Consider the following 23,343-nt stretch of genomic DNA (forward strand, 5'->3'; position numbering starts at 1 on the left):
GCCCCAGCATCCTAAGTGCTGAGGTTACAGGTGTGTGCTACCATGCCTGCGAAGGTGTAGTTGTACCTAAAAACTGATATTTTAGCTGTCAATATGGGGGGGGGGTCGTTAAAATTCCCTAGTTCTTTCTGGGTATTTTTAAAGCTTGAGTTGAACTTTGTGACATCAGATGAATGTGTCATCAGGAGAGCTAAGGCACTGCTGGCAGATTGTGGTAATAACACTTCCCAGGCATTTATGACTGGCCATTTGGCGCTTTATGTGCCAAGCCACTCTACATGGATGCTGTCATCACTTCCTCCCACTGCTGTCCATTCAGGACCAGATTGTTCCTGGATGAGGTGTAAATATCAGTTTCTTGCTTTACTGCGCCATCTACTGGCACCCTTGTGGAACAGCTTGCTTGTCAGCAATGAAAAAATTGAGCTGTTTCTCAAATTATGACTTTTAGTGTTAAAAAGTGAAAGCTCTGGGCGCACTGGCACAAGCCTATAATTCCAGAATCTTGGGGGCAGAGACAGGGGGATAATTGCAGGTTCAAGGCCAACTTGGTCTTCATAATAAGGTTCAAGCCAACCAGAGCCACATAGGGAGACCTTACCAAAAAAAAAAAAAAAAAAAAAAAAAAAAAAAAGCCATTATGAAACTATTCTGTTTTCCAAATTGCTCTTTGCTTCAAGTGCCTTGGCATTTCTTACTAACTTTCTAAGAGTGAGATTGACTTTTTCTTTCTTTCCCTACATACACCAGGTTTGTTTTGCTCCACCCCCAGCCCTGGTCCTCCAGCCTCAGCCTCCAGAATGTTGGTGTTAACTACATGTTCCCCCACACCCCAAATATGCCAACACTTTTAAAAAGAAAATTCCTTTCTCCCTTACTATATTTACTGAATCTGTGACATGTGGACATTTCCAAGGGGGTATTATGGCCTGTGACCCTCCCCCTTTTAAGAGACAGGTACCTTGGAACCTGTCCTAGAACTTGCTCAGTAGCCCAGGCTGGCCTCGAACTCACAGAGATTCTCCTGCCTCTGCTTCCCCAGTGCTGGGATTAAAGTTAAGGCTTGTGATTTTTAAAACCCAGCTAAAGCTTACGGTACTACAACTCTTTCTTTGCGGGATGCAGGAAGACCACCTGGGTGCAATCTCATCCATTGAGTGAGGATTCTCACCTGGAGCAAGGAGCAGAGGGTGGGGGTTTGGGGCGGGGTCTCTAGGCCCCGCCCCACGCAAAAACCGCCACCTGTGTGGCAGCCAATTAGGGCGCAGCACGTGTCTACCTCGCCCGTTAACCCAGAAGTCTCAGGCGGCAGCCCCCAGGGGCGTGTGCGGAGGGGCGGAGGGATCTGGCAGTTGGGGCTGTTGGCAGGTGCTGCGGCAGGCGCTGCAGCAGTGCGAGGTGGTGCCAGCCGGACGCCCGCGAGAAGCCTGTGGCGTGAGGGGCTCAGGGGCTGCAGACCTAGGCTTGCTGAGCACGGGAGCAGGAGAGGACCAGACGCTGCTGGACCACGACTATCAGGGTCTGGAACTGAGCTGTGCCCACCTGTGCCTTGGCCTCGACAGACCTGTGCCCAGGCCTCATCCCTACTAGGTCCTGGGCTTGGTCCCCATCTCTCTCTGTATCTGTGTCTGGGTCCTACATCTCACGTTGTTTGGGCTTCATCTGTATCTCTTTTTCTGCTTGGACCTTGTCCTCTCCTCCCGCTGTTCAGGGTCTATTTCCTGCTTCTCCTTGTTCCCAGGTCTTATTTCCTCCTGTCCCAAAACCGAAGCCTGACCCACGTCCCTCCCCCTGCCTGTCCTCCCTCTCCGTATTCTTGGGCCTCCTCAATGTGTCTCCCCATGTCTGTGTTTGCGCCTGGTCCCTACATCTTCACGACCAAGCACATAATAGCATTTCTGCCTGTAACCCTACCTGCTGCAGTCCCCAGCCCCCTCTCCCTGGCTCTATAACTGGTTTTCTCATCTCCCTACCTGTCTTTCACGTCAGAACTCCATAATTACCACTGCTGGTGTTACCACATTCAGAGAGAGCTGGCTAGCATACATGGCGGGCTCTGAGTTCATAGGATGCCTTTGGGACCAAGTGACAGGGTCTTTTCTTACCCAAATACCCAACTCCCTGCGGGGTTCGGACTTCTGGAGGTAAAGGGATTCAAGGAACGGTGATGTCTCTTGGAATTGATGCTGTGGATATGAGAGCCAGGGAACCACAAAATAGCCAGCAGGTGGTTTAGCATAAAAGAGCAAGCTGGTAGGTGTCGGAGTTGGGTAGCCCTGTAGTTTGGGGACACAGATGTCTGAGTGGGGAATTTGAGGGCCCCAGATGTGAGGGCTGGAGGGGAAGCAGGGGGCGCTTTGGGATGAAAGAAAATAGGCACCTTGAATTCCTCTGTAGGTCCTCTGGTGTTGTGGTTTCTGACGCTAGGCAGAACAGTGTACAGTTTCCGCTCGGCTTTTCTCTTGCTGCAAACTACCCCACATACCTTGAAGTTAGCATCTTTGCCAGCCTTAAGCACACCAAGCAATAGCGTTTTTTTGTTTGTTTGTTTGTTTGTTTTTGTTTTCTTGGTTTTTTGTTTTGTTTTTCTTACTAGCTTTAGCTAGTTTTGCCTGTAAACTAGTGTCAGAGCTTCGTTGCTGGGTCTATGGAAGCTGTTTTAAGTTGTTCTCACATGGCTAGGCCTCTGGCTCTTTCCCTCAGGAGTGACCCCACCGGCATCCAGACTGGGACATCTGTGGGATTGGAAGGAGGCCAAGCTGAAAACCTGAGCTGAGCTGACTAGGTGAGCCCAGGGCAGAGTTGTTCTGCATGCTGCTCGGACAGTCCTGCAGCACTGGTTGTGACACAGGGGTCTGGGGCAGTGGAGGAGGAGACTTCCCTCTTCATAGAGCTTGCTTGTCACCAGCATGCAGCACATCCTGCTGGTCAAAGGCAGCTCTGAGGACCTACCCTGTCGGTGGCCTCTGTTGAGCCTCTTGCTGGTGCACTTTGGGATCCTTTAAATGTCACGTCAGGTGGTGGTCGCCAGCAGGCCAAGCACTGGACCCACTACAAAGGAACAAACAACAGCCAGGGTGGCGTTGAAGTGGGGCACATGGGCCTGTAAAAGCAGCTGTGGGGAACTGATGAGGACAGACAGTCATTGCCCGGCCCTTAAAGGATGAGCTAGATTTCTTCCAGTTCACAGAACAGAAAGCACCTCAGCTGAGGCATCGTGACATCTCCCAGTCATGAGGTTGGCAGTAGGTACCTGTGTGTCAGTTGACACTACGCCTGACGTAACCATATATGAAGTGCTTGGCGCTTGCTCAAGGTTCAGGCCCTGGAGCCCAGATGACCCCACCTTTATCTTCTTCCCTGTGGTGGGTGATGAGTCTGCTGCTCACAACCACGGGGGACATAGCAGCTTAGAGAGAGGCAGCCCTGTGGGTTTTCCTCACAGACCATGGCTAGGCATGCACACGTGGGGGCAGGAATTTGAGAGACACAGGAGGTGGGGTGCCTTGGGCTTGAGTAAGTTCCTTTCAAGCTGCAGTTGGAACTGAGGAAGTATTTGGAGGGCACCATGGGTCTGAGGAAGGGATCTTTGAGGGGCCACCTGGAAACATACTACAAATGCTCCTCTTCATTATGGGTTATATTGGTGTGTGTGACACATAGACCCATCTGGGAAAAGAAGGAACCCATCCCAACACCATAATCCTCTATACACTGACTCCCTAAGTCTTCACATAATCACACTCTTTTCATTATTATTTATGTATTGTGTATCATTATGACTTATATGTAGTGAGGTGCCTGCCTACCTGTGTGCATGTCTACCTGGTGCCTGTGGAAGCCAGAAGAGGCCATCAGATTCCCTGAAACTGGTGGCTTGAGCCTGGTAACCAAGCCCATGCCCATTGCAAAAGCAGAAAGGGTTCTTAGCTGCTGAGCCACCACTAGCCCCCCTGAAAACAAAGTATTTTATTACAATACATTCCTACTTGAGCCCTGCCATCTAGTACAGTGGACAGTCCCCAGTGAGTATCTGGTTTCCCTAAGACAGCTATGTTAGGATGCTAGCCCTGAATGCACTAGACAAGTCCTCAATAGGAAAGATTCAACCATACAGAATTTGGGGCTTAAAATACCAGTAGCAAAATGGTTGGATACACATTGAACACTATCTACAGTTATTTCCTCTCTGGCAGAAAATGACGGGCCGAGCCCGAGCCCGGGCCCGTGGCAGGGCCCGCGGTCAGGAGACGGTACAGCATGTTGGGGCTGCTGCGGTGAGTACCCACCTTTTCCAGCTTGGCAGTGCCTTGAGAGCCAGCCAGTGGGGCCTGTGGCAGGGAACTAAAAGATTTGCGCTAGGGCTCAGTGGTAGAACACTTGCCCAGCATGCAGGAGGCTCTGGGGTCCATCCATAGAAGATGTATTCTGGGGGCTGGGAGGAGCTGAAACCTTTTTTGGTGGTTCTCACTTCAGATCTATCCTGTCTCCATGTTTTGGTTTTTGAGACAGGGTTTCTCTGTGTAACAGCCCTGGCTATCCTGGAACTCGATCTATAGACCAGGCTGGCCTTGAACTCACAGACATCCACCTGACTTACCTCCCAAGTGCTGGGGTTAAAGGTGTTCACCACCACGGCCTGGCTCAGATCTCCTTTTAACAATCACATGCTTAGTGACTAAGTTTCTGAATGCTAGAGACCAGTTTAGGACTGACTACTTCTGTGGTGCCTGCCTTGCATGCGGCACAAGGGAATTCAGTTGTGTTTGTGCATGAGCAGAGCCAGCAGCCTGGGTACATCCCACCAAGACCTCAGCAGTCACCTGCAGAGGGGGACCTGGTTGGCCGAGGACGACAGAGAGGAATGGTAGTGGGAGCCACGTCCAAATCACAAGGTAAGCAGGGAGACGGTGAAGGGCTGCCATGTGCAGGGTGCTGGGTGCTTCCGCGAGGGCCCAGCAGCATGCTGCAGAGTGATGGTGTGTGTGTCACCCCCCATACAGGCTGGAAATGAGAGAATGCAGCTTGCCAGGGCCATCTCAGCAACACTGAGACTGAACTTCACACATGGCCTCAGTTTGCCTACTCTGTGTTAATTAGCCATTTTTAGCATGTTGTCTTGGCATCTGTAGTGATTTTCTCATAGCCTTACTATGGGTTTGACTTAGTGTGTCTTCATTTGTGTTGGGCTGGGCAGAGAATCAGCACAGCCGACTGCCCGCTCTCAGGCACTTTGTCAAAGTGTGCCTGGTTGCCAGAAGAGTGGGAAGTCTTGTCTTGGAGGGACATTTCTCCCCACATAAGTCTTTCTCCTCTGAAGGAGGGGAGACTTTTTTCTGGGAAGCTCACTAGTAGGTACTGCTGTTAGAGCCATACCCATGACTCCAGCTAGAATGCTACCACCAGACCACAAAACCAAGGTTGTCCTGTGGCATGCTGTTGTTTTCAGGTGTCTGCTTGGTAACTTTAGATTCCTAGGACTATTTTCATAATAAGCAAAGATTGATAGGTTAGTACTGTTAGTGACCAGTGTGTCCCAGTACAGGAGTGTACATGTCCTTACTGCAGGTTGTAAGCAGAACCGAGAAGTCAGGAGGCTACCTGTCACTCATATCATATTCTCAGCCAGGTTATAGAGTCAAGACCCTAACCCCTGGCTCCCTGCAGCTGTAACTACAGCATGCCAAGCTACAGAGAACATGACAGCTATGAGACTTAATTATGAAAACCTTTTCCCCCAATCAACAAATCCACGCCTTGGATTTTGGCATCATATCCCAGGTGCTTGGCCTGTTAGAGTGGCCAGAGCCAGGAGAGACGGCTCTGCGAAGGATGAGGTTACAAGATGGCAGGTGGACAAGAGCGGGCTGCCTCTCCCACCCTTGAGCCCCTGTGGGGATGCTGCTGTCCTCTGACCCATTCGCTCTAATCAGTGAGTTGCTTTCCTCTCTCCTGAAGAACTGCAGATCTCAGCTGGGTTTCAGGAGCTGTCGTTGGCAGAGAGAGGTGGGCGTCGCCGAGACTTCCATGACCTTGGTGTGAACACCAGACAGAACCTTGACCATGTCAAAGAGTCCAAGACAGGTGGGTTCACAGAAGCAGCCCTTCATGGGGCAGTCTTTATGTTATTGGACTGTCTTTCTGCTTTGGCTCAGGGAGGAGGGGATGCTCTGTTCAGTAGCTGCAGCCTCACCAGCCCCTCCCTGTGTCTGTCTGTCTGTCTGTCTGTCTGTCTGTCTGTCTGTCTGTCTGTCTCTCTCTCTCTCTCATACACACAAACACACACACACAGCTGTGGCCACACAGCATGTCTTAGCTGTGGCTTCTGGCAGGTTTTGTTAAACATTTCATAAACCCCGTCTACAGAGATCAGTTGTTTTTGTGGTGGGTGTGTGGTCTCCTCTGAAGCTCCCCAGGGCCAGCTATCTGAAGGCAAGTGCTGACTGTCCTCAGCTCTGCTGTGTCTGAAGGAAAGTTCTCATAGAACATAAGCATGCCAGGGGCTGACTGTGTGTGCTGGCCCCTCAGGCTCCTCCGGCATCATCGTGAAGCTAAGCACCAACCACTTCCGGCTGACCTCGCGCCCGCAGTGGGCCCTATACCAGTACCATATTGACTATAACCCCCTGATGGAGGCCCGCAGGCTGCGCTCTGCATTGCTCTTTCAACATGAAGACCTTATTGGAAGGTGTCATGCTTTCGATGGGACGATACTGTTTTTACCTAAGAGACTACAGCATAAGGTTATTTCAAATGTCTCTACTGGCACAGGGGGATGGGGGTATCCACCTCAAAACAAAGCTCAGGAAGGGTCCCCAGGTAGGGGACATAGGGTCCCTTGAGGTTCTTTATGACTCACTGTGTCTGTCGTTAGAGTCAGACAGAAGGGCTGTGGAGAGTTACAGGAGAGTTCTCAGCTACTGGGCCAACTTCTTAAGTCTGTGCTTAGGGGGACTTGTCTTAGTGCAGGGGCCCCAGGAACCTGGACATGCTTTTCTCCACAGAGATAAGGGCTGGGTTCTCACCTCTTTGGCTTTAGGTCACGGAAGTTTTCAGTCAGACTCGGAATGGGGAGCACGTGAGGATCACCATCACCCTGACCAACGAGCTGCCGCCCACCTCCCCCACCTGCCTGCAGTTCTATAATATCATCTTCAGGAGGTGAGCGCCATGGCAGCAAGCATGTTCCGTGGTTTGTGTTGGCAAGAGGGGGAGGAGTTAGCACCTCTGCTATGCATGGTCATTTTCAAATGTGACTTTCTGACAGGAAATTAATTTATCTGCCTCCAGATCTGCCCCTTCCCTAGTAGGGCTGACAGTATGCCTTGGAACAGCTCCAGCTGTTAGACAGCACCTCGATTGCTCCTTGTGGGGGTTGGGGGGATTGCTGGGGCAGGGGGGCACTTTCCAAATAAGGACGTGTTCTAGGCATTGGGGAGATGGCTGTGCAAGTGTGAGAGGACCTAGGTTCAAATCCCCAGCACCCACAAAAAGCCAGACATGGCCATTTGCATGTAAGCCCAGTGCTGGGGGTGGGGGGGGGGTAGGTGAGAGAGGAGAGTCACTGTGTCTGCTGGCTACCAGCCTAGCTCCAGGTTCACTGTGTAAGACCCTGCAAGGGAGGGAGTGAGGTGTGGAGAAGGATAGAACAGGTTATCTGATGCCTTCCTCACTTATTATTGGCATATACACCTGCACAAACCTCACACATATAAAACACACACACACACCACACACACACACCACACAATGACATGTCCTACAGAAGACCCCTCCCTGTGAGAAGCCATCTAAATGAGGCAGCATTTGGGTTCATGATTTACTCTATTTGTAGATGGCTCACTGTGGAAGGATAGCTCACTGAATAAGGAAATGCATTTGCTTGGTGCATTTTTCTTCAAAGGAAAGCTGCCCAGTTCGCACTAGTCAGCCGTTTACCCCTGCTTCTGCAGCCCTGCTGACTCTGTGTGGCTCCAGGTAGTCCCTAGGATTTACCATGCTAACTGTTCCAACTTTCAATTTGTAGGCTCTTGAAAATCATGAATTTGCAGCAAATTGGACGGAATTATTACAACCCAAGTGACCCGATTGATATTCCAAATCACAGGTTTGTAGAAAAGTCCACCATCCCTTGGGCTGCACAGACTGCAGTGTTCTGTAAACTAGAAACAGCCTGTTGTTGGTGCTAAAGAGTTCAGGGAGTAAGTAACCTGGCTTGAATGATGCAGTCTTACCAGACTGCTTACATTAAAAATGAATCCCATCCTAGCCAACAGCACGGGCTGTGTGCACTGCTGACGGTCCTCAGCATCAGCAGCTGAGGGTGCCGAGACATGGTGGCTCAGGATGCTAGATGGCCCAACGTAAGGACGGGTTTAATGAGGCCAGTGTCTAATTAGCAAATGCTGCTGAAGCTGTGGGAAAGACAGGCTCTATCTAGAATCTTGTATTAGGAAGTGAGCTGGCTCGGCACTTTCTGCTTCAGACACAGGGAACGGAACGTGAGGCCGCACCTGACCTGCCTTGTGTTGGCAGGTTGGTGATCTGGCCTGGCTTCACAACTTCCATCCTTCAGTATGAGAACAACATCATGCTCTGCACGGACGTCAGCCACAAGGTCCTCCGCAGTGAGACCGTTCTGGACTTCATGTTCAACCTGTACCAGCAGACAGAGGAGCACAAGTTCCAGGAGCAAGTGTCGAAGGAGCTTATAGGCCTGATTGTCCTCACCAAGTAAGGCTCCATCTCAAGAGTCTGGGGCTAGAGAGCAGTGGGGCTGGGGGGGGGTCAGGCAGAGGTGAACATCAGGGAGCCAGATGTGTTGGATGTGTGGTTCGTGTTGTCTTTTCTGTAGTCAGGTACAAAGGACAGGGGCCTCCTGCTCTTCACCCTTCTCCATTCCCCATTTCCAGACATTGTTCAGTCCCTTCCCCTGCCCTTCCCCATCACATCTCCAGGGGACTGGCAGTGTGAGCTGGGGCCTCATGTCCCAGATGCCCACAGGTACAACAACAAGACCTACAGGGTGGATGACATTGACTGGGACCAGAATCCAAAGAGCACCTTCAAGAAGGCAGACGGCTCAGAGGTCAGCTTCCTGGAGTATTATAGGAAGGTAGGTCATCCCTTTGGGTGGTGTGCAGGAGCATGCAGGCCCTGCTTAGTCTTGCCTACATCACTAGTCTTGCCTACATCACTGAGAAAGACTCCCACATGTCAGAAGCACCCTGCCCTAGCAGCTTTGTCCAGCAGAATGATTGCATTTGACAGTACATCATGGGGACAGACAGATACTGCCACTGGTGGCAAGTAGCTTGCTGTGGTCCCTTGCTCTGTAGATTTTGTGGTCCTTGCCAGCCAGCTCACCTGCAGCTGGGTCTCTTTGTCTCAGTAAGGAAGAGCTTGTTCCTGGCAGATGATAGGAGGCCCAGGGTCATCCTAGCACCTGCAGACTCCAGTCCTACATACCTGGATCCTGTGGCCAGGACTCTAAGGGGATGGGGAGAGGGAGACTCCGAACTCCTGCCATACTAGCCATGCATGTTCCCTGGTGTGTGAGGACCATGTTTGAGGGAACATTAACTTCTTTTAACTCTAGTGGTTAGTTCTTTAAGGCACAGAGTTAGAAAAGACATTTATCAGGTTCTTTCACGGCATGGCTGACTGGTGACATCTTGCCCTAAGGTGGGCATTAAGACTAGACTAGTACAACTTGACTCACTGATATGATGACACTCCTTTTGTAAATATTTATTAAAAATGGCTGTAGAATAAGCAGTTGTGGGACAATAGATGACAGGAAAGAGCCTTCACACCCTGGGGTTGGGGGCACCGTGACAGTACCCTGACAACTGTGTTCTGTGTATGGTCTAGTCTCCATAGCTAAGTCCTCAGGACTTGACTACATGGAGCTCATCTCCCTGGGAGAGCTGGGTCAGACCTTTCCTGCTCCTGGACCCTCAGTGGATGGAAAGAACAGCTGTTCCTGGAGTGTGCACATCACCCCTCAGGACGGTGTGACACTGTGTCTAGCCCAGCTTGGTTCTCGGCTTCCCTTGTTAACTAGGCATCCGCTGTACCCACCAGAGTGCCACACTCCCTGGTTGGTGTGTATCATGCCTTCCTTTCCTCCTGAGCAGCAGTACAACCAGGAAATCACGGACTTGAAGCAGCCAGTGCTGGTAAGCCAGCCCAAGCGGAGGAGAGGCCCCGGAGGCACACTACCTGGCCCAGCCATGCTCATCCCAGAGCTCTGCTACCTCACAGGTGCATAGTGCTCCCCTCTTCTCTTCCCTCATCCCTACCTACCCCCACTGGGGGCTATGGCGTCTTGCTATTTGGCTCTCATTGGCACTGCTCTGGTTGCAGGTCTGACTGATAAAATGCGCAATGATTTCAATGTAATGAAGGACCTGGCTGTGCACACGCGGCTGACCCCTGAGCAGCGGCAGCGGGAGGTGGGCCGCCTCATCGACTACATCCACAAGTAGGCCAGCTCATCACTTTCAGCCTTTGATTTGGGGTTCTCTATGGGTCTGGAAAGCAGGGAATGTGGGCTCCTGTATTGGTTGGGCTGTGGAGGGCTCTCCTGAGTTCCTCAGTTCTTCTCAGGGAGCCAAGAAGTGAAACTTGATAATGCAGACGTTTTCCCCTCCAGTCCTGTCAGGAAAAGGCAGTGGGGAGCAAGCAGTTCTTAGCTGTGCACTTCCCTGCTTGTATAGACTGTGGCTCACTCACTGGGCAGCGGTTTGGGCACTGGGACTCTTAAGAAGGTGGAGAGACACTTGTCCATGTGTTCTAGGCCCAGGATGGCCTTGAAGTGTGCTGCAAGCCACAGTGGCACTCGGTCCACCCGAATGTGGGTCACCAGTCTGGCTGCTGCCTGCTCAGCAGTGCTGGGTACATGTATTAAACTCACAGGGACGACAATGTGCAGAGGGAGCTTCGCGACTGGGGCCTGAGCTTTGACTCGAACTTGCTGTCCTTCTCGGGAAGAATCTTACAATCTGAGAAGATCCACCAGGGTGGGAAGACGGTAAGGCTGGCCGGATGATGTCCAGGATGAATCTCACTGGGGCCAGAGACAGCCCACCATACACCAGACTGCTGTTTGCAAACTCTGAAAAACTGCCAGAGCCACTTGGTAGGGTCATTGTGCAAGAGGCAGCCTGTGAGTCTGGTGCATGTAGATAGAACCCAAAGCCCAGCCCTCAGGACAAGTGAAGATCTGCTTTAAAAAAAAAAAAAAAAGACTGAAAAGCTGAGGGGTGGTGGTGTACATCTTTAATCCCAGCACTGGGGAGGTAGAGGCAGGTGGATGAGTTCAAGGCCACCCTGGGTGGGGGAGGGGGGAAGACTGAAGTAAGCAACAGAACTTAGGGTGCAGAAAATCCTGCCAAGAAGCCCCATTAGGTTGGCTTTATCTCTGCCCGGGCCACGAGTCTCTCAGGAGTCATGCTAAATATTTAAAATGCTTTTATGGTTCGACCTCAGGAAAAGGAAAAACAGGATTTCTCAAAAATAGTTTTATGAAATCAAAACGCTGCAAATACCTACTCTTTTTAACTGTTTCTAGCAATCCATGCCTTCCTGACCCAGGCAGGACTGAAAGATACAATCCAGCAGGTGAAGGGCCAGAAGACTCACAGGGACCTCAGAAGCTCTGGGTGTTTGCTGTAATGGTGGCCACGAGTGGCTTCTTCCCTGAACTTGCTGTTGGCACAGGACACCACCCACCATCAAGGGGCTTAGCTCTCTTCCCTGCTCCAGACTCTGTAGATCAGGCTGCTCTCTACCATGTGGAGATCTGATCTGCCTGCCTCTCCCTCCTGATTGTTGGGATTAAAAACATGAGCTACCACCCCGAGTCTGAGCCTTAATTTTTACACCTTTATCATAAGGAAAATGGCACTTGTGTTTCAATAAGTCTTTGGGAGGAAGGATGGAGAGTTTGTCGTGGGTACGCAGAAGGGTATGATGTAGGAGGAGTCTTCCAGATGTATCTGCTGCCTTCTCTCCACTGGGGACTTTCGATCTGTTGTTCTGATTCAAACTTGAGTGTGGTAGTCTATGGTTCCAGATGCATGATGGGATTGTACAAGACCAGTGCCTTCATCACAGCTGACAGTAGCATCTCTTCCCTTTATTCTAGTTTGATTACAACCCGCAGTTTGCAGACTGGTCCAAAGAAACAAGAGGCGCACCACTGATCAGTGTGAAGCCACTGGATAACTGGCTGCTGATCTATACCCGCAGGAATTATGAAGCGGCCAACTCCCTGATACAGAACCTGTTCAAAGTGACTCCAGCCATGGGCATCCAGATGAAAAAGGCAATCATGTGAGTGTCCAGGGTCAAGTCTTTAGAGTGATTGGCAGTTATCAGAAGGGGGCACATGCTCCAAAGTGATGCACCAGTGAGCTCATGACAGCTCTAAGATCTTCCATGGCTCTGTGTAAGACAGAGCAATTGGATGGGAGAAAAGATCAGGCAGGAATGTTCTAGGAATAGGTCCTTTAAACCAGGATGGTGGCACAGCTTGTTAGCCATACCCTTTACTGAATGTCACTTCTGTATCGGTGCTGTGTACTATTTGGGATTGGTGCAGGGATGTTGATTGAACTAAGGTCTGAGGGTTGCATACTGGCCATCATTATTGTTGATCTTAGGATCGAGGTGGATGACAGAACAGAAGCTTACCTGAGAGCCTTGCAGCAGAAGGTGACATCAGACACTCAAATAGTGAGTAGCTGCTGGGTGCAGGCTGTGCTGCAGCACGGGGAGGGGGCTCAGGATACAGAGGACTGAGGTTGACCTCAGTCAGGCTGCTGAGCTGATGCCCAGGTTAGGTGTGTGCCTTGTACAGGTTGAGGAGAAGCCAGGGAGAAGACCACCTTTGGCCCTGGAGGCTCTAGTTCTAGAAGCTGTGGAGGCTTAAGACTGTGATGATGGTGACTTGAAGCAAGTGGTGACACTCCACAGGTCCCCCCATTGCCTTTGTACCTTAGTGGGAGCCTCTGAGTTGCATATGGTGGACAGGAGTATGTCTAGTCGTGAATGGTCAGACTTTTAACACTGAGACCTACCCCAGTAAGGAAAGTGACTGTAGTTCACATCTCAGAGTTTCTGCCCAGGATCACTTGGCTCTGTAGTCTCTGGACTGGTAAAGCAGGGCAGATGTGGAGACTCACAGCTGCTTGCCAGATGGTGGTCCCAGAGCAGAGAGAAGAGGGACCAGAGACTTCCTTCATTGGTGACCTGACCTACTTCCTATCATTTATGCTATTTCCCATTGTCACCAAGGCATGGCTCAGTAGGCAGATTAACTACCAACAGGGTTAGAGTCCTCGATGTCCAGTCATGTTCCCAGAGCCTACCTCTGGGCACTGGTTCAGCAGAGTCTAAACCTTCAAGCCGAAGAAAGGCACCTTGAAGAATCAGCTGGAAGCTTATGCAGGAACAGTGAAGAGCCAGGGTGTTCCTCAGTGTGTTCCTTTGAGCTCCGGAGATGCAGGGACAGGTTGGCCACGTGGCTGGAGACCTAAACAGTGGCCTGCCATGTCCCACCCACTATTCTTCTTTGCCTTTGTCTCCTTCTCAGAGGCCACAGGCAGGTAGACTGCTGCCATGCTATCTAGAGTAATGGAGACAGCATGTGGAGCCTAGTTTGTTGGGGACCAGAGAGAATTGACAAACAAGAATCTGGGTGGACACCAGGGTGCTGGCATTGTGAGTCACAAGCTAGATTTGGCTTTTAGCAGCTTGAATGTGGACCCTCAGAGTTTGGGTAAGAGGAACACTCTGATCAGGAACCTTTTTGTGTCTTCAGAGTTGTCACATTTTTCCTAGGAAAGTTCACATTCTGACCAAATTCCCAAGACAGAGCTTAAGGTTTACAGCCCTGGCTCTCGAGGAGCTATGAGTTAAGGCTCAGAGAGCTGCATGTCTGTCAGCCCATGAGACAAAGCTGTGCTTGCATTCCCTGTTTTATCCTGAACAACTCACCCTGACAGTGTGCCATGGCAGGTCTCAGGTGCCAATGGCTTTGTTTTACTGACCAGGTTTGTTCTGTGCAGTGCCTCTCGTGGAAGAGCCTGTCACTTAGAATAAACAAGCATCATTGAAATGTTACTTCTGCCCCACTGATTAGCCACATGGCAGAGCTAACTGGTGACATGAGTGACAAGTGTCCTTTACACCACATGGCTCATCTGTTGTTCCCTTGCTTTTGGCTTTCCACACCCTGGTTCTCTGTAATGAGGTGCTTTGTTTGTTTTCAGGTTGTCTGTCTATTGTCAAGTAATCGGAAGGACAAATACGATGCCATCAAAAAGTACCTGTGCACAGACTGCCCCACCCCAAGTCAGTGCGTGGTAGCCCGGACCCTGGGCAAGCAGCAAACAGTTATGGCCATTGCCACCAAGATTGCCCTGCAGATGAACTGCAAGATGGGTGGAGAACTCTGGCGAGTAGATATGCCTGTGAGTCTGTTTTCATCGGAGACAGGGTGGTACTGTGTAGGCATTTAGGGAAAGGAGCCTTGCTCATGGCTGCCAAAGCCTGCCACAACTAAATGACACTATTTTCACTAAAGCTGAAGCTGGCGATGATCGTGGGCATCGACTGTTACCATGACACCACAGCTGGGCGGAGGTCCATCGCAGGATTCGTTGCCAGCATCAATGAAGGGATGACCCGGTGAGCCAGAGAGCAGCGGTGGTACCATGAAGCATGGGAATGGCCCGCCTCATTGTCTCTGTCCTGCCACACTCAGAGCATCACCATCCTGCTCTCTACTATGACCCCTGTGGCTCAATAAATGGCCAACTCTGAAAGTGCCTTGGTTTGGTAGCTGTTCTTGGCCCCTGGGATGTGGCTTGTGCTTTCAATGTAACAGCCCCATTCACTCAGTCCTCTGCTTTCCAATATTAGTTTTCAGCATGTTTATGGAATGAGGGAATAGCCTACAGCAACAGAGCCTGGAGACTGGCCACATGCTACTTGTGCATGCCAATGGCTGGGGCCTTGGTCTTGGGGAGCAAAGGGGAAGCTTGGAGGATGACACGATCTGTCAGGAAGAGAGAAGCCAGCACTTGTTGTGGTGCCTGGCGCTCCCTGGTGACCCCTCTGGTCACTCAATTGTCCCCTGCTGAAGAAATTACACCGTTGAGAGAATTTGGGAAACTGTCATGCGTGCCTTGAGAGCAGTCTCTCGCTTTGCTTAGCGGAGGCCTCCTGGGGATGTGGGGCAGATGGTAGGAATCTTCTTAGAAAGATTCCTAGGAAGCCGGGAGCAGCTGAGCCTGGGGAACCTATGTCCTCACTGCCCTGCTTTTTTCTCAACAGCTGGTTCTCGCGCTGCGTCTTTCAGGACCGTGGACAGGAACTGGTGGATGGCCTCAAGGTCTGCTTGCAAGGTGGGACTGTGTACCCTTTGTACCTTGACTGGGGCCCTTGGGCTGTTGCTGGAAGTGGCTGGGAACTGGGAGAAACAGGTGTTGTGTCTGAACTCAAAATCTCCCCTACTTTTTGTAGCTGCTCTGAGGGCTTGGAGTGGCTGCAATGAGTATATGCCCAGCCGTGTCATTGTGTACCGAGATGGTGTAGGGGATGGACAGCTGAAGACCCTAGTCAATTATGAGGTCCCACAGTTCCTGGACTGTCTCAAGTCAGTGGGGAGAGGTTACAAGTAAGTTCATGGGTCAGACATGGCTGCCCACTCTGAAATAAATGTCACTCAACGGCAAGGAGAAGGGTACATGGGCTTCATAGGAACTAGGTTGAAGGTAGTGATGGGCACAAGAGGCAGGGCTGAGTAAGCGGGCAGGGTTGAGTAAGCGGCCAGGGCCGCCTGTTCCCTGACACTGGATCTGGCTAAGTTGCTCACCTGCTCAGCCCTGCTCACCTGTAGTTTGCTCAGAGTAGGGCATTTTCTGTGCTCCTCAGCAGTCCCTGCAAACACCCCACCACATGCTTCCTGATGGAGCCCAGTCTAGGCAAGTAGATACTTTTGCAACAGAGGCCGGCGGCTCACAGCGCATGGACCCAGGGCCCAGCTACATCTGTGTTCTACCCAGAGCTGCAGTCAGCTGGCAGGGCTTGCCAACAGCAAGGCTTCCCAGGCAGCTGGTGACATTTCTGGCAGGGCCCTGCTTCCCTCGGAAAAGTCTTTGCCTGCTCATTGCCACCATGTTGTGAAAGAGAAGCCACCGGTGTGGGCCACAAGAGCCTCATGCCCAGGGCCTCAGGAGCTGCCTATCACTGGAGGATAAGCAGTTTACTGAGTAGTGTGCTCTTAGGACCCCACGCTGCCTGAGAATTGGGGGAGGGGGGGGTCAGCCATGTCTGCTTGGAAGGAACTGATCTTATCTAGCTCGGGGCTGCCAATCAAGTTAGCTGCAGCCTCAGCTGATTCACTGACTTCAACGTGGGTTGTGTATGCACAAATGACTGTCCCAAGGAATTTAAGATGAGCATCTCAAGAGGTTGGAGGGTGAGGTGCTCACTCGCTGCCCCTAGGGAGAAGAACCACCCCCAGGCCTCATGTTCTGGCTATGCATCTAACAGCTCCCTTTAGTGTGAGCAATGCAGAGGAAACTGGTGTGTACATGCCCTTGAACCCACTCTCCTAGACAGATGTCACAGTAGAAAACGCCCATTGTAGTGCTGACACCAGGTACTTTGGAAGCCTGCTGAAGGCGGTGTTCTGATGTGACAGGTGTAGTAGAGTTGGTCTGTGCCTACACCTGAGTAGCCTATCATGGGGCCCACAAGAGACATGTGGTTGTCCACATCCAGGTCCCTCCTGGCCTTTGGTCCGTCCTGGAGGAAGGTGCTGACCCTTTTCCGGCATACAGCGAGATGATGTGTCAAGGGGGTGAGGGCTCTTCCCTGAGGGATGCTTGAGCATGTGGCTTCTTACCCAGACAGGCCACCAACTCAGCGTGGCCATGTTCGTCCTTGTCCTTAGCCCAAGACTGACTGTGATTGTGGTGAAGAAACGTGTCAATGCCAGGTTTTTTGCTCAGTCTGGGGGAAGACTCCAGAACCCTCTTCCAGGGACAGTCATCGATGTGGAGGTCACTAGGCCAGAGTGGTAAGTTCTGGGGCCTCATGATTATCAATGTTAGCTTGTTGGCTTTCTACTTCCTGCCATAGAAGTCCCAACTCTTCAGCTAAGCTGGTCTGACATGCTCCCTAAAGACAAGGTTTCTCAGTGTTGAGACCCTGGGAGGCAACACCCTCTGGCTGGCTCCTTGATAGTTGAGAAGTTTCTCATGTGTGGCATTTCAGACTCTAGGAACAGCTTCTGCAGGCAGCATCTATAGTTTGAAGTATATAACCCATCCATGATTGTTCCTACCAGATCTTTAGATATGTGACACTTTGCACAGTCCTCTGGGGTCGAGGTGATAAGAGGGTCTATGTGTCAGCAGCTGTCTTCTGGGGTTGGGATGGCTGTCTAAGAAGGTAAGCTTTGTCCCTGGAGCATAGCAGTTCATCAACTAGTCTGAAGCTCCCTTTGTTCTAGTGTGAGGCTATAGAAGGCTTCCAGCACTGCCGGTGAGGGCTGGGAATCTCCTTATTTTCCCCACATTCCCTGACTCAGGTGGGCAAGCTGCAGTTAGTAGAAGAACATCATGGATCTGCAAACCAAATTAGGTGCTTACTTCTCCAGTGTTAGGCACATGCTCCAAAATCTGAACTCTGAAATATTTCTAGGCCCTAGCATCCAAGAGATGGGAATGACCACAGAATGTTTTGGTGTTGTCTTCTTAGCCATGTGATTGAATAGGGGGTTTATTTTGAAATATACCATTTTTTGGGTTTTTCTTTTGCTCAGAGGTTGCCTATGAAAATGTTTCTGTAAGGAAGCTCTGTCACTTCATGAGCCAAGTGGGGCAAACAGATAAGGTCAATGCCCAGGAAGGGCCAGTCCTTGTCTGAGGTCTCTCTCACCCTTCGTAGAACCTGGTGTTGTCACTGAGTGTTCAGGGCACTAGACAAGAAGACAGTTGGTAGCCCATGAGCTCAAGGACAACACCCATGTGATTTAAAAGTAGAAGACATGTGTTCTCACCAGATGCTACTCAAGCTCTGAAGCTGTGAGAGCCTCTTAGGCCCTTGGAGCCAGTGACAAGGACCTTTGAAGGTGGCAGTTTGGATGCTACACACATAGATCTCCCTCTTGGTCAGAGATCCTCTGTTCCTGGCAGGCACATCACTGGACATCTCTGACTCTCTTTCTCTCCCAGGCAGACTCAGTGTACACTACTTCTGATTTCTGGTTTGTCTAGTTAGGTAACATCAGGGTTAGTTTCCTTTTGCCAATAGTGTCAGATCACAGGAGCCTCCTGATGGCATTCATTGGTGGGTGCCAGTGAACGAAGAACTCTGATGGCCGTTGGCTTTGGCCTTAGCTTGGGTCCTCTAATAGCAGTGTACAGTTGCTCTACCTGACTCTTGCTCATTTGTTCTGAGTCCTTAGGGATTCAGTGCGCTGCATTGCTGTTACTAAGATGGGCGCAGCAGGAAGGAAACTGGTTCTGCCCTTCTCTGTGCCACTGCTGTGTGTCCATGAGTGAGAGTCCCCTCCCTCCCTACAGCATGCAGGACACAAGGCCCAAGAGTATGGACAGCATGCTCCGTGGCATTGGCATGGTGACCCATGCGGAAATAGTCTTACCTTCATAGTCTTCTGTACACGCTGCCACGGTGTCTCATGAAGAGCTTGTCGTGGCCATTGCAGACACACTGGGGCTGGAGGAAAAATGAAGTTGTTTAGGACACGAGGTTTTTCCTCCTCAAAAAGTGCATGTCCCTGCCTTGCCTGGCTCTTCCTGCCTTTCCAGGTATGACTTTTTCATCGTGAGCCAGGCAGTAAGGAGTGGGAGTGTGTCTCCAACACACTACAATGTCATCTATGACAGCAGTGGCCTGAAGCCCGACCACATCCAGCGGCTGACCTACAAGCTCTGCCATGTGTACTACAATTGGCCCGTGAGTGCATTACTGTTCAGGGCCCTATTCAGGACCAGCTGCCCTGCTGAGCCTGCTGTGTGGTAGGGACCCTGGGAGTCCCACACAGCTCAGCCCAGTGACTGGCCCTCTTTCCCCCCACAGGGAGTCATCCGAGTCCCTGCACCCTGCCAGTATGCACATAAGCTGGCCTTCCTTGTGGGCCAGAGCATCCACAGAGAACCGAACCTCTCCCTGTCCAACCGCCTCTACTACCTCTAAACAACAGCGAGGGCCTGCGTGCTGGTTTCCTTCTGGAACTCTGCCCATCCTTCCACTTCTACTTTACACACAATTATCGTTCTAGTGGGATGCTGGGGAGAGGGGGTCGGGAGCCACAGTTTTGTTTCTAGTGTTGGTATGTAGCAGCTATAGATTTAGCTAAGGTTTGATGTTTGCTTTGTTTCTCATAGTGTGTTGGGACAGCTTGCTTGGCAGAGCGGTAGCAAGGCCCTTGGTACCACAGGTAGACTTTCCTAAAGCAGCCATGTTGGCAGGATCTCAGAGGTGTTCCTGGGAGCACATCCTACCATACACTGCTAACTTTGTTTTGTGCATGTTTGAGTTTAAAGGAGGAAAAGGTGTAAGTCAAGAATGCCTGCAGCATTGTAGGCAGGTGCTATGTGGGTCTCTGACACCCCAAGGCTAACAGATAAAGGCTGGAGTGCCTTTCATTATTTCTTTTAAGATTTAGGCCATAAAGAATGAAAAGAATTGTTGAAAAGCTTTAAACTTTTCTCCATGGAAGAGGCTGACGAGACTGGTGGTAAAGTAGTGAATGTTGTTATTTGTTTTGTTTTGCAATTTTCTTATCAAGTAAAATTAGAGACCATCACTTTATTTAACAGGGTAGTAGTTTTTAGATTTTTCCTTTTCCTTTTTTATTTTTTGAGACAGGGTTTCTCTGTATCTTTGACTGTCCTGGAACTCACTCTGTAGACCAGGCTGGCCTCGAACTCACAGAGATCTGCCTGCCTCTGCCTCCCGAGTATTGGGATTAAAGGTGTGCACCACCACAAGCCTGGCTAGTTTTTAGTTTTTGAACACCTCCATTTTCTTTGTTTTTTAACTACTAGAGATCCCTCAGGGGTAAAATTCTACCCCAAATGTAAATATGTTGAGTATGGTGGCACATGTCTGTGATCTCGGTACTCGGGAAGTTAAGTAGGAGGACCCCAAGTTCACAGTCAGCCTAGGCTACATGGTGCGACCTTCACCAAAAGGAAAATAGAGTAGTATGAGTTATGGGCGCCAGTGTCTGCACGAACCTTTGGGAGTAAGAGTTGTTGTCTCTGTCCCTAAGGTCTGTAGGGCTGTGGCTGGTGGAACAGGCAGGTCCCATAAGGTGTGACCATACTCATTTGTCTGGCTCTTTTGCAAAGAGGAGGCTTGAAGTGTGGCTACCGTGTGATGAGTTTTACTCATTGGTGATGTGTGTGCCTCTGGCACAGCTCAATAAAGTTTCAGTCTTACTTTACTGCTATGGGTCTCTCTGTGATGCCTCTCAGATATGGCCTTACTGATGCCCTGTAAATGAAAAGCATTTTGTTTCCTTGCAGTTCTCAAGGCCAGCTCCTGAGCTACCATCTGGGCTCTTGGCATGTGGCCCTTAATCCACCCTGTGTCTGACATCAGAGAGGGACACTCTGGCTGTCAGACCCTGAGAAGGGAAGGACAGTATTAGTGTCAGACTCAGATCTGGGTGCCTGACAGGCCAGCACAGCTTCATTATCCAAGGATTGGAGGGAAGGCTACAGTGTCCTCAGAGCTACAACATACCTGTGATAGCCATTTCCAGAAATGTCATACCATAGCTATAGGTGCTCAGGTGGTTCTCAAAGAGGCCTGGCTCTCATCCTTCTGATGCCCCTACCCAGTGTTACCTGCTGTTGTCCCTTGGCTACTGGCTATGACACAGGCCCTGGGCTCTGGGTTATACTAGGAATTAGGACTTAGACAGGTACAGCTGATTTGTCCAGAGAAAATGGGGCAGGGGATGACTGGTATATAGGTATATAGCTATATAGGGTCTGGCATGGTGTCGGTAGGCCCCTCACATAAGGTGCAAAGTAGTCACCTCACCCCAAGAGAACACCCCTTCTTCGGTAGGGTGGGAGAGCCAACCTGGGGGTTTCCCTGGGGACCCAAACTTCCAGGGTAGCATAGTCACCCACCCGGAGAGGGCCACCCTGCCTTGGCTCCATGGTGGGCCCCTGCTGCAGGGTCCCCCCCTTCCAGAGTGGCTCTTCAGGTTAACAGGAGACCCTGCCCTTCCATTACCATAGATGTCAAGGTTAGAGGATAGATCTTTACCAGCCCTGACAAGCTGGACTCAGTCACATGCCCAAAAGACCAAGGAATCGGGCAAGTTACAGTGAAGAACCACTAAAGAATTACTCAGTGTGGCCACCCAGGAAGGGAAAGAGAGCCAGTGACTGGAAGCTATCCTCAGGTTGTCAGACACAGGATCCGGAAGGAAGGTTTATATTTCATAGAGGGCAAGACGTTTGCATAGCTAAGTGGGTGTGGTCAGGGGTCACCGCCACCATTGCCTGGGCCTCATTCTTCTGCACAGTAGACAATCAGACAGGTTGTCAGAGCTTCATGAAATCTCTTTCCAGGCCATAAGCTTCCACCTGGCTGGCACCTGTTTCCTATCCTCCTCCTTCCCTCTAGCCATGAGACTCCCTGGGCAAATCCTGGTTTCCAGGGCTCCTTTGTTTGTTTATTTTTGTAGTCAGTTCTTTTTTACTTTTAACCATATGTGAGGCTTACATCTGAAATGCCAGCCCTGAGGAAGCTGAGGCTATTGAAGATAGCCATGAGTCTAAAGCTAGCCCAGACCTATGCCCTAAACAAAAGCAAGTCCTTGACTTTTTGTATGGTCTTAGTAGGGATTGCTACATGTCTTGTTCTGGGGCAACACACAGACCACCTGTTCATTCCCAAAAGGCCATTCCATCTGGGTCCACAGGTGAGCCAGGGTGTGTATTGGGGTTGCTTACAGGTACACAGTGAGCCAGGGTGTATTGGGGTTACCTACAGATGTGCATGGGTGACTTGAAGCTCTCCCAGCCTGCTGATGGCTCATCAAAATTGCTTCAGGGCAGTTCCAGCCCCAGCCAACCATCTGCCATCTCTGCACTAGGTGTAGCACCCCATAGATAATGTGCCTCCCAGGGGTCAGGAAGGTGTAGTGACTAGAATCTCATGACACATCACAGGCAACCCACAGGGGTGCAGCTTCACACTGTTCTGTCAGCACATCCCACCAGCATGCCAGTTCCACAGACCTGTGATTCTGCCTCAGCTTCACACCAACCTCCCATGATGGGGTAACACTGGCCAGGCAGTGCGCCCTGGTGTATCAGTACCATGCTTGAATATTATTGTTTCTTAGCTCTCAATATCTGGTAGGAAAGGGTGCTTTATGACTGTATGTGTTTAAGGACGATGATCTCTTGGGATTGGATAATCAGGATCAGATTGTTCCTGGAGAAAACTGCTCTCCCTCTGTGAGCAGCCATTGATTACTTGTAGCTCTTCATCTAGGGGTGGGGGTACCTGTGAGCTTCCCCCCACTCATACTGGCATGTGTCATCATGCAGGTCTTATTTAGGTCAGAGCTTCCCTATCACATACAAAGGACAGCTTCACACAGCAGATATCCTGGTCCTCTGGCTCTTGAAATCTTTCCACCCCACCTCTTCCCTGATGCTCTCTTGTGCCTTGGGTCTACGTATAGGTTGTGTTGGAGATGGTAACTGGGGATCAGGTACTCCGTGGTCATTTGTTCTCTGCATTTTGATCATTTGTAGCTTTCCGGAGTAGTTTTCTGTCTGCCCAAAATGAAAAAAAAAAAGGCTTCTCTGAGGAGGGTGAGAGCTATGTGGAGATATGGGTAAGCATTTAGAATGCAGTTAAGGATCATGTCTGTTTAGGGAAGAGGCAGTAGTTAGCCTATAATACCAGGCAAGGACTCCTTAGGGAGTGGCCCGTAATTCCCTGCACTGCTCTACCCCTACCCCCCCACCCTTTCTTTTTTCACGAGCTAAGGCTCTGCAGTGCTCTTGTTACCAACAGCATTGTGTCCTGGCTTGGTCTGTTCTCTGTACTCTGTGGGCCGACTAGATTCACCTTACTTGATGCACAGGTGTCTGCAACACAGCTTTCCTTTCCTTGCTAGCCCTTGTGCCCTGCATGGACGGTATAGAGGGGAAAGACATTCGGGTGGGGTGGGACGGCCCCTCTCCTCTAGCCTGTGGCTCCTTGGTCACTCCTTCAGACAGCCCATGCTGTACCAGGAAGTCATGGGTATGATGGAGT

General features: G+C 50.7%; 1 protein-coding gene across 1 annotated transcript; it reads left to right on the plus strand.

Annotated features, from left to right (window-relative positions):
* Positions 1-1,312: 1,312 nt before the first annotated feature.
* On the plus strand, positions 1,313-19,526 carry Piwil1 (piwi like RNA-mediated gene silencing 1). Its single transcript, XM_051205087.1, has 22 exons — positions 1,313-1,519; positions 2,704-2,785; positions 4,197-4,277; positions 4,781-4,895; positions 5,959-6,084; positions 6,529-6,743; positions 7,040-7,161; positions 8,027-8,107; positions 8,536-8,733; positions 9,004-9,115; positions 10,140-10,266; positions 10,369-10,486; positions 10,921-11,035; positions 12,152-12,339; positions 12,669-12,741; positions 14,280-14,480; positions 14,594-14,697; positions 15,346-15,416; positions 15,535-15,688; positions 16,970-17,095; positions 18,852-18,999; positions 19,123-19,526. The coding sequence occupies exons 3-22, from the start codon at positions 4,200-4,202 to the stop codon at positions 19,237-19,239; spliced, it is 2,589 nt and encodes an 862-aa protein (XP_051061044.1). The 5' UTR covers positions 1,313-1,519; positions 2,704-2,785; positions 4,197-4,199; the 3' UTR covers positions 19,240-19,526.
* The last annotated feature ends 3,817 nt before the right edge of the window (positions 19,527-23,343 follow it).

The sequence above is a fragment of the Phodopus roborovskii genome, unplaced genomic scaffold, assembly GCF_943737965.1.
Source record: "Phodopus roborovskii unplaced genomic scaffold, PHOROB, whole genome shotgun sequence".
Taxonomy (NCBI): domain Eukaryota; kingdom Metazoa; phylum Chordata; class Mammalia; order Rodentia; family Cricetidae; genus Phodopus; species Phodopus roborovskii.

What these genes read in the sequence shown, in the direction of transcription:
- Piwil1 (XM_051205087.1), top strand. Translation starts at nt 4,200, where the DNA reads ATGACGGGCCGAGCCCGAGCCCGGGCCCGTGGCAGGGCCCGCGGTCAG. An exon ending in GGCCTGATTGTCCTCACCAA is followed by an intron (nt 8,734 to 9,003) that starts GTAAGGCTCCAT and finishes AGATGCCCACAG; the next exon opens with GTACAACAACAAGACCTACA. An exon ending in CTCATCGACTACATCCACAA is followed by an intron (nt 10,487 to 10,920) that starts GTAGGCCAGCTC and finishes TTAAACTCACAG; the next exon opens with GGACGACAATGTGCAGAGGG.